The sequence below is a fragment of the Setaria italica genome, chromosome IV, assembly GCF_000263155.2.
Source record: "Setaria italica strain Yugu1 chromosome IV, Setaria_italica_v2.0, whole genome shotgun sequence".
NCBI lineage: Eukaryota > Viridiplantae > Streptophyta > Magnoliopsida > Poales > Poaceae > Setaria > Setaria italica.
The window spans coordinates 4,548,062-4,560,020 of record NC_028453.1 but is presented as its reverse complement, the minus strand read 5'-3'; the positions used below and the strand labels follow the sequence as shown (position 1 = coordinate 4,560,020).

Sequence of the window (11,959 nt, the reverse complement as noted above, 5' to 3'; positions counted from 1 at the left end):
TGCGCGCGCTTCGCCGGCCCGACGGGCCCGCTCGCAGCGCAGCTCGTGGCGGGCGCCTCCTCCCGTGTCCTCTCCCTCGCCGCCGGCTTCCGCGGCGACCGCACGGACCTCGAGGTGCTCAGGCTGTCGTCTTTGTATCAGGAGGTCGAGCAGGGGAGGGTGCTTGAGCCCGCGCAGTATCTGGTTGGAGATGGGGGCAGGTACCCGCTGCTGCCCTGGCTCATGGTGCCGTTCCCGGGGCCGGTGGTGCCTGGCTCCCCAGAAGCAGCGTTCAACGCTGCGCACAGGGCAATGTGCTGCCCGGTGAGGCGTGCCGTCCGGAGCCTAATGGGGTGGGGAGCCATTGCTCGGCTCCACGAGGAGGAGAGCCCTCGTGCCGCTGTGGCGTGCATTGGGACGTGCGCGATGCTTCACAATGTGTTGCTGACTAGGGAGGATTACTCTGCATTGGCACCTGATGAGGCGGAGGCAGAGAGTGAAAGGGAAGTGCAGAGCCAGGGAGTTGGCACTGGTGCTGGATCAGAAGGAGTCGAGGTTGACGGGCGTGCATTGGTGTTGCGAAGTGCATTGGCAGCAACAATGAAGGACCTGCGTGCGCCTGACTAGCAATGGTGATTGTTCACAATTTCTGTCATTGTCGATTCTTTTTAATCGTATAGTTTGTGTAGTGGTGAATATTTCGATTCCATTTGGTTCGTCACTCTTCATTTTGTTGCTTGCTCAATAAATCAATAAAGAAATTAGACTATCACTTCACACATGTTACTAGCATTGGCATGTTTGTGTTAGATTTAACATTTTTCATTATGACTGTATGCACTCATCTTGTTGTTGAATCCAACTCCGAGCATTTCTTCACCATTTAACAGTGCAAGTGGGTGCATTTTATGTAGAACAAACTATCCAAATATATACACTGAAGGGAATACTATTACTCCTTGTTCTTTAGAGTTGCTCAAGACATGGCTTCTAGTAACAATTCTGTTCAACAGCACAATATTATTTACTTATCCACTCCCACAATGGGACATCAGCTAGCTAGACTAAAAGAAAAACTGCTACTTGTTCATCATTATTCCACTAGTGGAAGTAGAGATTCAAGGACCTGGCTCATGCTAGGTCGTTTGCTCCGCTCCTCTTCCACACATGACACCGCTATCTTTAACACCATGGCTGCTTGTAAGTAGTTGAATTTTCCATCCAGTCTGCAGTCAACAATCTCTAGGAGCCACGATTGATCTTTTCTCGTCAATTTCTCTCTAAGAACCTCAGCAAAGCATCGAATAGATATTTCCACCTGTTCCTCGCTCTCAACCGCCCAACTGGAAACCCGAACCCCTTTCACTAACTCGAGGAGCACTACACCATAGCTGTAAACATCGGCCTTTCCGGTGATTGGAAGATTTAGAGCCCACTCTGGAGCAATGTACCCTCTAGTACCATGCACCCTTGACAACATCTGAGCTCCTACTCCTCGATTTAGTAGTTTTACCAATCCAAAATCTGCAATTTTTGGCTCGAATTCTTCATCTAACAATATGTTCTCTGGTTCGACATCACAATGAACAATCCATTCATGGTGGAGGTAGGCAAGTCCTTTTGCTACCCCAAGAGCAATGTTGTACCTTTGACTCCACTGCAGCACAGAAATTAAGTTCTGAGAATCAAACAGAAATCTGTCTAATGAACCATTCTCAACAAACTCGGAAACCAAGAGCTTGTGAGTCTGCTCAGCACAAAACCCCCAAATTCTCACCAGATTCATATGATAAATTCGTCCGATTGTGCTGAGCTCAGATCTGAACTCTTGCTCTCCTTGCATCACATCGCGTAGCTTCTTCACTGCAACCTGCCTTTCATCCTCGAGGACTCCCTTGTAAACTGTTCCTGATGCACCACTTCCAAGCTCTTCCTGGAAACACTTCGTCGCCTTTTGTAACTCATTGTAGCTGAACCTTCGGAACTGGCTGGAAATTATCATGTATCCTTCGTCCCTAATCTCTCGCCTTCTCTCCCATTTGTAAAAGATCCAACACTCGACTATAATAAAAATCACTTCAATGACGAGCAGTGTCAATGCAGAAGATAGGAAGTATCCAAAGTTGAACCTGGAACCGCCACCCACAAACATTTGCAATGAGGGGTATGCTTCTTTTTCAGTAATTTTGCAAGCATGAGTTAGTCCAGCAGCCAATTCTGGCGAAGACAATGCTGCCTTTGGAACTTTCAGATAAATGTCGTTGTATGGATCTGGGAAGTTCCTTCCATTGAAAAGCAATACCTTTGGGTAACATTCACCTGTTCCCTTCCGGTAACCAAAAGCTTGGCAGTCAGTACTATTCAAGCATATATCCCTGCACATCCACCATGGTGCAAATTTTGAGTAGTTGAGGTCATAGCCCCAGAAGTCCATGCCAGGAAACTTCCTAAATGAGAAGTCCTGGTTGGGCATGGTATTAGTTTTGCGCCTGCACCCTTTGCTCCAGTCACTTGGTTCAATCATCTCAAAACCTTCAAGGCAAGAGCATGACTCTTTCTCCGGTCTGTATCTGCAAAAGCTGTTTGCTCCGCACAATCCATGTATGTCGCAGAGTCGAGGAAATGCCATCCAAGAGACGGACCAATTGCCACTTGTTGTGTCTAGGCTATACAACCTAAGGTTACCATCATAGTCAAGAGTCAATCTCCTCATGATCTCATCACCAAGATCCGAAGCTTCAAATTCAAGTTGGTCACTTGCCACAAATTGGCCTGTCTGGTCAAGAACCCCATATCGGGTACTGTTATAAGTACTCCTACCAATATCCCATGGCAGTTGGAATGGATCTGGCCAATATATACTACTAGTCTCAGGACCATTGTAAATAAGAGTTAGAATATTGTTACTGGCGAAGTAGAAGGCATATAAGCCTGAATAGAGCAAACCCCTAGCAGAAGCAGATACCAACTTAGTATTTCGAGTCATTGGTTGCCATGGTAGAAGCGTATCAGTTGGTGAGTCGAAGCTCCTCCATAGGTGATGCCCATCTGTATCCATGACGACAAGGTTGCCGCTGCTAAGAAGCATTGCACGGTTGCTATGAGATGCAGTTGTGTTGGTGCTCCATACAACCGTGCCATTGTAGTCAAGAAGGGCCAAGGTCCCATCCTTCCGGAACATGAGCCTGGATCCTTTTCCATTAACCGGAGCATCACGGTTAGCCGTCCAGGCAACAGTCTTGTCAGTTGCCCAGGAGAACCAGATGGAGAAGGTGAATGCATTAGTAGCCACCTTGTAGAAGCCACAGGTGAAGGCACCATTGGGCGACACTAGGATGGTGGTGGTGTCATCCCCGGTGGAGACGGAGGAACCTCTAGCAAGGTAGCTCTGGTTGTTTGCTAGAGCAACATAGGACAACATGAGAAGAAACAAGATGAATATGGTGAAAATGCATCTCATGGCCATGGCTACTTCGTAATGATGCAGAAAGGAAGCTAATATGGGAGTACTTTATAGCATATGTGTAGATCAAGAGCCATAAGTAACCTGGCGGCTTCAGATGGCCTCTATTTGTGACTTTCTGCAGCATGTACGTGAGTACGGCTAGCAGGGAATGGGACCGATTGGTGAATAAGCTGCCGAGGACGGCGAGGCAGACGTAGGGATGTAGCAGACATTTGACTTTGTGATCTGAACTCCGTTCGATGGTGAATTGGTGATGGATCGGCTTGCCTTTCAAACTTGTTTTCGTATACAACTTTAATTTCTTCTGTTCCCCCCATACTTGTGTAGCCGCCACAGAGTACTTGTAATAACGCTTGCTTTTGCAAATCTTCTGGTACAGTGACCATCGGCATAGTGTATGTACAAGTTGTCTTCTTTTCTAAAAGTTCTGGCATATCTTGTTCTTCAGTCTACCTTGTCTTATTACGCCCTTTTCTAACAAAGAATTCCTGGTGCTGTGTAGTACATATAACATAAGAGTTACAGTGTACTGAACTAAGCCACTGCATAGACCATTACTTTCTTGCATAACCGTCTCGTCATCGATTAAGTAGCCAACAGAGTCCGGACTCTTGTTTCCAATGCTGGCCGCCTAGGTATAACGATGTACGTTGAGTTGTACAAAAGAATGATCAGGTACTTGATCAACGCCACAGGGTGGCCTGTAAAGTTTTTCTTTTTAAGCAAACGGCCTGTAAAGAATGGTGCATATGTGGATAGTGCTGGATATTTTTGATGTGTTGGGTTTGTAAGTTTGTTGCTTGTTCATCAGAAAGAAACTAGACTATAACTAGACGATACTGGTGTGCATCATTGATGCTTTACAGTATTTTTCAGTATATACTTGTATGCAATCTTGTACTCCCTCCGTTCCAAATTATAGATCGTTTTAGCTTTTTTTAAATTCATAGATATTATTATGCATCTAGATACAGTGTATGTTTAGGTGCATAATAATATCTATGAATCTAGAAAAGTCAAAACGACCTATAATTTGGAACGGAGGAAGTAGTAGTTGGTAGAATTCCTGCATTTCCAAAGGTACAATGTAAAAATGTATGTAGGAAAAAAAAGGTATCTGTAGACAATTAAATCAAGTGACATACTACTACCCTCTGAACCCCATATTAAGAACATTGGATCTTCAAAGGCTGCTCCACACCTATTACATAGGAATAATTAAGATAGTTCTCTAGATAATTTTCTCTATATATCTTACATAAGATTGGCACAAGACTCCCAGTAACATTTCTGGGCAACATCACACACATTATTTTCTCACACAGTAGCAAAGAGCTTGCTAGAGCAATAACAACTGGTACTCGAAATTACTCCATCAGTGAAAGCAGAGCTTCAACGACATGGCTCATGTTTGGTCGTCTTCTCCTCTCCTCTTCCACACACGACAGTGCTATCTTTACCATCATGGCTGCTTGTGAATAGTCGAATTCTCCACCCAATCTGCAATCCACAAACTCCAGGAGCCACGAGTGATCTTCGCTTGCCAATTTCTCTTTAAGAACCTCAGAAGAGCATCTCACAGCCATTTCCACCTCCATCTCGCCCTCCATCGCCTGACTTGAAACCTGCATCCCCTTCACTAACTCAAGAAGCACTACTCCGTAGCTGTAAACATCAGCCTTCCCGGTGATTGGAAGGTTTAGAGCCCATTCAGGTGCAATGTATCCTCTAGTCCCATGCACTCTTGACAACATTTGTGCTCTCGACCTAATAGTTTTACCAAGCCAAAATCCGCAATCTTGGGCTCAAAGTCTTCATCTAACAGTATGTTCTCTGGTTTGACATCGCAATGGATGATCCACTCAAGGCATTCATGGTGGAGATATGCCAATCCTTTTGCTACCCCAAGTGCAATTTTGTACCTTTGGGTCCATTTTAGCACAGGAGATGAGTTCTGATTATCAAACAGAACTCTATCTAAAGAACCATTCTTCACGAACTCAGTAATCAAAAGCCGGTTAGTCTTCTCAGCACAAAACCCCCAAATTCTCACCAGATTCATATGGTAAATTCTCCCAATGACACTAAGTTCGGACCTGAACTCTTGGTCTCCTTGGACTATATCATTTAGCTTCTTCACTGCGACGGTCCTTTCATCATCAAGCACTCCCTGCTCAGATCCTCCACTTCCAAGCTCTTCCTGGAAACACTTGGTCGCCTTCTGTAACTCCTTGTAACTAAACCTTCGAAACTGGCTAGAAATTATCATGTAGCCTTCGTCTGTGATCTCTGGTCTTCTCTCCCATTTGTAGACAATCCAACACCCAAATATGATTAAAGTCACTTCAATTACAAACAATGTCAATGCAGAAGATAGGAAGTAGTCGAACTTGAACTTTGAAGTGCCATCTTTGTACATTTGTGATGCAGGATAAGCTTCTTTTTCAGTAACCTCGCAAGCATGGTTTATTGTAGGGACCAACTTTTTTGAAGGAAGACCAGCCTTGGGTACTTTCAGATAGATATCAATATACGGTCTCGTGAAGTTCTTGCCATTGAGAAGCAAGACCTTTGGATAACATTGCCCCGTCCCCATCCGGTAACCAAAAGCTCGGCAATTTTCATTGCCCAGGCACATGTTCCTGCACGTCGAAAATGGCGACTTGCTTCTTATCGAGTAGATTTGATCTTGACGATGAGGTCCTTCAAGCTCGCCCGATGATCTCGACAATCACCCCTACCTAGCGTGCTAGATGTCAATATTTTATTCCCAGCAACCTACCGAGGGTATCCCGAGGTAGTAGATTGGTTGGTGGTGGATCGACGAACCTGGAACTCGAAGGTAAAAGCAAGGACACAAGACACGTATTTGTACAGGTTCGGACTGCTAGAGTAGCGCAATACTCTACATTCTGTTTTGGGTGTTGTGTATTGTGCCCTGAGCTTTGGTGTTGTTTGGTGTTGAGGATTTGGTTTTCTGTTGTGGTTCTATGAGGTCTTCCCCTACCGATCTAGGGACCCCTTCCCTCCTTTATATACTCCAGGGGGTAGGGACCCCTGCCCTCCTTTATATACTCCAAGGGGCGGGATTACTAGTCGGTTACAAGGAGGAGTCCTAGTAGGATTATAGGGGAATCCTACTAGGATTCCGTCTTCTTCCTTCCTTACGGGTACTAGGGATCTATCCCCGACAGTATATGTGGTGTACAGAAGTGCTTTATCAATCCTGCCGGGACAGATCCTACTAGGATTCCGTCTTCTTCCTTCCTTACGGGTACTAGGGATCTATCCCCGACAGTATAGGTGGTGTACAGAAGTGCTTTATCAATCCTGCCGGGACAGACAAGTCATGGCATGACGATTCCACCTGGCTACTCCACCGTTGGGGTGGAGCAGATTTGTGATAGTAAATATGAAGGCCTAGAGCTCGACCTCCTGGGAGATGAGAGGGAAAGGACACTAGGAGATGCATTTCATGGTATTATTCTATGGCGCAAACGTTACATCATCATCCCCGGTCAGGAGGCATCATTTCTTCCCATAGATCCCCCGCAGCCACCATCTCCTTAGAACTCAAGACCGTCATCTCCAGCACATCCACCTTCAGGACCGTCGTCACCACCGGGACCGTTGATCCTGCTCGATCACCATCTCCAGCACCATCAAATCCTACAAGCGGGAGCGACGATGACCGAAACACCCCTCCTTGATCACCATCTGCAGCACCGAGAATAAAGTTTGGTGTGAGCAAGGAACCACGTGCAGCACCTCTCAAGAAGTCACGACCACCACCTTCCAAGCTAAGCTAGCCAAAGGCGAAAGAACTAAGGAAGAAAACAAAGAAGTCTGAACCTGTTAAGAAGCTAGTAGGCGATATGACTCCTGAGGAACTGGAGGAGGCATCGCAAGCAGGGAGTGGTTTGAAAAAAATCGCTGCAGAAAGAAAAGCGAAGGAGGTGGAGCCTAAGCCAGTAGATCCAAATAAATTAAAATTTTTTATTAGCATGAAAAAAAGAAGTCGAGAAGATGTTACTATCGAACTATGATCGTTCGTTAGTTAAGTCTTGGTAGAAGAAAAAACAAGGAGAGTCGTCGTCAGTCGTACTATCCCCAGCTTGGGTAATAGGATCAGCAAGCAGATCAAGAAGCTCAAAAAATAGCAGCTTTGCCTTTAGAACAACAAATCAAGGTCGTTAAGTTTATGGCAGACACAGATCTCTCGCTTGTTGAAGTTCTAGGGCAAGACAAACCGCCACCAACAAAAAAGACTTTACCTAAATGGCCCTTTGAGTTAGGCAAGCCTCTAGTCAGGTCTGAATTGGTACGAAAGCTCACAGCTAAGTTGTATGAATTCCATTAGTGGTACATGGAGCAGTCGGCCAATGACAGGACCATGTTCGCTCTTCTTGTTAATCCGATTTATTTTTTCGGTGAAGGTGAGAAAATACTGTGGTTGGAATTCAAGGATATTTATGAAGTGTACCATCAAGATACCCTTAATGTCTCTCTTATCAGCACCTGGGTTCTGTAAGTGTGTTTATTAGATGTTAATTTTGGCTCAGCTTATTATTGTGTGTGTGTCGTCCCACTAATTTTATCTTCCATTTTATGTAGGATGCAAATTTAGAGGTGCTGCCAAGAATCCTACTTCAACGTTAGCTTCATGGACCCGACGTTTGTTAACCAAAAGCAGATACGGGATCAACCAAAGTCTGCATTGGACGCAATATACAAATTCTTGGGGCAACAGAATTAAAGCAATACATACTACTGCCTTACAACTTTAAGTAAGTGTGGGTACCATCTATTTTTATTTTCTTTTCCTTACCTAATTAATTAATGTTAGTTAGTTCTAATATGAACATTTATGTACACAGTTACCACTGGATTCTTCTTATAACTATAGTTGATTAAAGCAATGTTATTATGTTTGATTCATTGAGAAAACCAAAGGACGAGTACCAAGACATGCAAGACATGCTTAACTTGTAATAATTATGGACCTTTATCTCTGTGCAAAAGTTTATTTCCTAAATTTTCAGCTAACATGTATCATATTCATTATTTCAATTCGCAGCACATGGAAATGATTTCGTAAGTATCACCGTGATGATTTCAAAGAAAAACTTACATTCGATATAACTTTTTCGGTATGTACGAAGTTTGCATATTTTGTATATTTTATAACATGAATATTTCATAACTTATTTTTTTCCACTAAAGTGCTTTGGACATGAATACAGGAATAATTTATGTGGATACTATGTCTGTGAGCACATACACCCTTTCACGAGGGACAATGTGCTATATTACATGGATACTATGTTTGTGAGCACATACACCATTTCGCGAGGGACAATGTGCTATCAGAAAATAAACCTATTAATTATTAATTATTTTCTAGATTCTTTTATTTAATTATTGGTGTAACATTCATGTATTTCCAAATTACAGATGTGGCGGATTCACGAAGAACTCTTGGAGAAGGAAAGCCTTTTGGCAATCCAAGAAGCACTCATAGGATTTCTGGTGTACGAGGTGATAAATCCCAAAAGAGAATTTTATTATGATGGACATTCAATAATTGAACCGAGCAACATCACGACGGGAGGATCCTAAAAATTACGAGGATAAATTATTGTATACATAGTACTTGTATTAATATTAGTTTGATGTATATAATATACTAAGAATATATATAGTAGTTATAATTAATATTATGCATATACTATCATGAAATATATATACGACATGCATACAATACAAACGTATACGTATTATGAAATATATATACGATATGGATACAATACGAGCGTATACGTGTAAGAAGTGTATGCTAAGGATGTATACGTACGGGTATATATAAAATTGAGCAACAATTAGCATTAATATGGAAAATAATTCAGGGTAAAAAGGAAAAAATTGTTTAGTCCCGGTTGGTAAAAAGAAAAAAATCTTTAGTCAGGGTAAATAGAGGGTCTTTAGTCCCGGGTGAGTGACCCAGGATTAAAGAGGGGAGCCTTTGGTCCTGCAAGATTAATCCCGATTGGATATTCAAGAGATATGATTCTCTCCAACCAGGACTAATGCTCACTTTCCACTGGTGTAAGCACATCCTATGCACTTCTGCAATGGCACTGACATGTTGTAGTTTAATTGATACCCCCAGAAATCTGTTCCAGGAAGATTTGTGAATGGGAATCCCGTGCTGGCTACGCTACTTGTCCTGTTCATGCACCCTTTGCTCCAGTCACTTGGTTCGGTCATTTCGAAGCCTTCGAGACAAGAACACTCAGGCCCCGGTCTGTATCTGCACACTGCTTACGCCGCAGAGGCCATATATTTCACAGAGCCGAGCAAATAACATCCCAGAGATGGACCAACTGCCCGTCGTCATGTCTAGACTGTACATCCTAAGGTTACCGTCGTAATCCAGAGCTAACCTCCTCATGATGCCATAATCAAGATCAGAGGCTTCAAATTTAAGCTGGTCACCAGCGACAAATGCACCTTTGCTGTCGAGACCACCGTGTTGGTTCCTGTTACCATTATTAGCCCATGATTGGTTGTGTGTAGGCCAATATTTGGTACTAATCTCATTTTTTTCTATTGTAGATAAGACTCAAGGTGTAGTTACTGTCAAAGTAAAAGGTGTAGAAGCCGGAATAGAGCAAACCCATGGCAGATGCAGAGACCAGCCGAGTATTCGTGGCCATCGACTGCGATGGCAGAAGTGTGTCCGTCGGCGAGTTGAAGCTACTCCAGAGACGATTACCACCTTGATCCATGATGACGAGGCTGGCGGTGTCGAGAAGCGCTGCGGTGTCAGCATGAATCGCGGCTGTGTTGGTGCTCCATACGGCCGTGCCATCGTAGTCGAGGAGATCTAAGCTCCCGGACTTCTGGAAGCCGTTGTTATTTGCTCGGATCTGTGAAATACATGGCCCTCTGCGGAGCGTCGCGGTTGGCCGTCCAGGCGACGGTCTTGTCGGCCGACCGGGAGAACCAGATGGAGAAGGTGCAGGCGTGGAGCTAAAGACGCCATGCAATGCAATGACTGACTGGCCTGGCCAGTGCTTCGGCCGCTCCATCACGGCAGTGCTGACACCGGGTACTGGTAATGATGGAGCACCTGTATCCATCAGCCTCGTCTTCTTTTACAACAGAAGGAGCATGTTCTGATCGGCGCTGGCCAATCTGCTATTGTCCAATCACGAATTCACATTCGAGTCACAGCACGGTGGCGGCAACCAAACCAACCGACCGGTGCGCCCCTGGGGCCTCGGCGCCGGTGGAGCTGCAGCTCTCGCAGGCGTGGCCTACGGCACCCAGTTTCTCCGCGCGCGGTCAGGTGGCCACGGTGCCGGCCGGACTTCCCGACTCCTCTCTCGTCTTCCACATTGGCCCCGCGCGGCGCGTGGCTCGATCGCAGGCGGCAGCCCTTGTCTCTGCCCCCGCTCGCGCCGGCCACCTGTGACGTCTCCCGCGGCCGAAATGGCCAGAACCCACCGTGCACCCGTCATCTATCGTGGGGAGGGCCTCCAGCACGCACGCCAGCTTCGGTTGCGGACACGGGCCTCCTACGCCGCACGCAACAGGCCACCGGCTCGTTTGTCCGTTTCCTCCCCAGGCTGCAGCTGCTCGTGTGTCGTGTCCCCAGCATGGCGTTGGCCGTTGGGTCAGGACGTCAGGTACCCGAGTGTGTGGGGAGGGCTTGGTCCATGTTCTGATCGGCGGTGGCCAATCTGTTGTCCGATCTCAGCACGTACGGTGCACCAACCAATGCAACCGACTTGCTTGCTCCTCGGGCCCCGGTCAGCCGGCCACGGTGGGTGGCGGCTGGGCCTCCCGATACTCCTCGGCGCCCTGGCCGCCTACGCCTACCCCTCTTCTTCTTCAGAGCTTGCCCGCCGCATTTGTCCCCGCCCGTTGCCTGCTCCCGCTCGTGGGCCGTTTCGCAAACTGTACCCGGGCATTATTCTTTTTTTAAAAAAAACTGTACCCGGGCACGCGCGCGGTGGCCGCCTGACGTCTTCCGCGGCCGACACGACAACAACACAAGCCACGGCGCCTTTATCATGCGCAACCGGCCACCGGTTGGTTTGTCCGTTTCCTCCCCCCGGGCTGCTCGTGCCCATCCCCTACATAAAACAAAAACCAAAAAAAAAAAGGTGCGCTGGCTGAATGCACTGCTGCCGTGTTTTAGCTCCGCGAAACAACGGGTTCCGTACACACATTTCGTGGGGACTGATCGATGAAGCTCAGCTCAACAGTCAGGTGATGAATCGCCCTTCGAGACTGATTGGTTATCTACCAAAAAAAATTGGCATGCCAAGGTTTTGGCAAGCCAAAAGCTGGCAAAAAACTTGCCAACATTTTGGTAAGTCAGATGTGAGACATTGGCAACATTTGGTAGCAAACCGAATGGTGGCCAAATAATTGGTATGCTAATATTTTGGCATGCCCAAATTTTGGTAGCTAACCAATTCTATAATTCTTCCGCTGCTGGAAGGA

General features: G+C 45.9%; 2 protein-coding genes and 1 pseudogene across 2 annotated transcripts; 1 reads left to right on the top strand and 2 right to left on the bottom strand.

The window, feature by feature from the left end:
* On the top strand, positions 1-756 carry LOC101767994 (protein ALP1-like; the record flags this gene model as incomplete). The annotated part of the gene is made up of 1 exon (XM_004966647.3): positions 1-756. A coding segment is annotated over one exon (606 nt), but the record flags the coding sequence as incomplete, so codon positions are not given.
* A 185-nt stretch (positions 757-941) lies between these two features.
* Positions 942-4,315, bottom strand: LOC101784709 (putative receptor protein kinase ZmPK1). Its single transcript, XM_004964699.3, has one exon. It carries the CDS (start codon positions 3,443-3,445, stop codon positions 1,073-1,075), a length of 2,373 nt encoding a protein of 790 aa, XP_004964756.1. The 5' UTR covers positions 3,446-4,315; the 3' UTR covers positions 942-1,072.
* Positions 4,316-4,812: 497 nt separating this feature from the next.
* Positions 4,813-10,161, bottom strand: LOC101767596 (annotated as a pseudogene).
* Between the last annotated feature and the right edge of the window lie 1,798 nt (positions 10,162-11,959).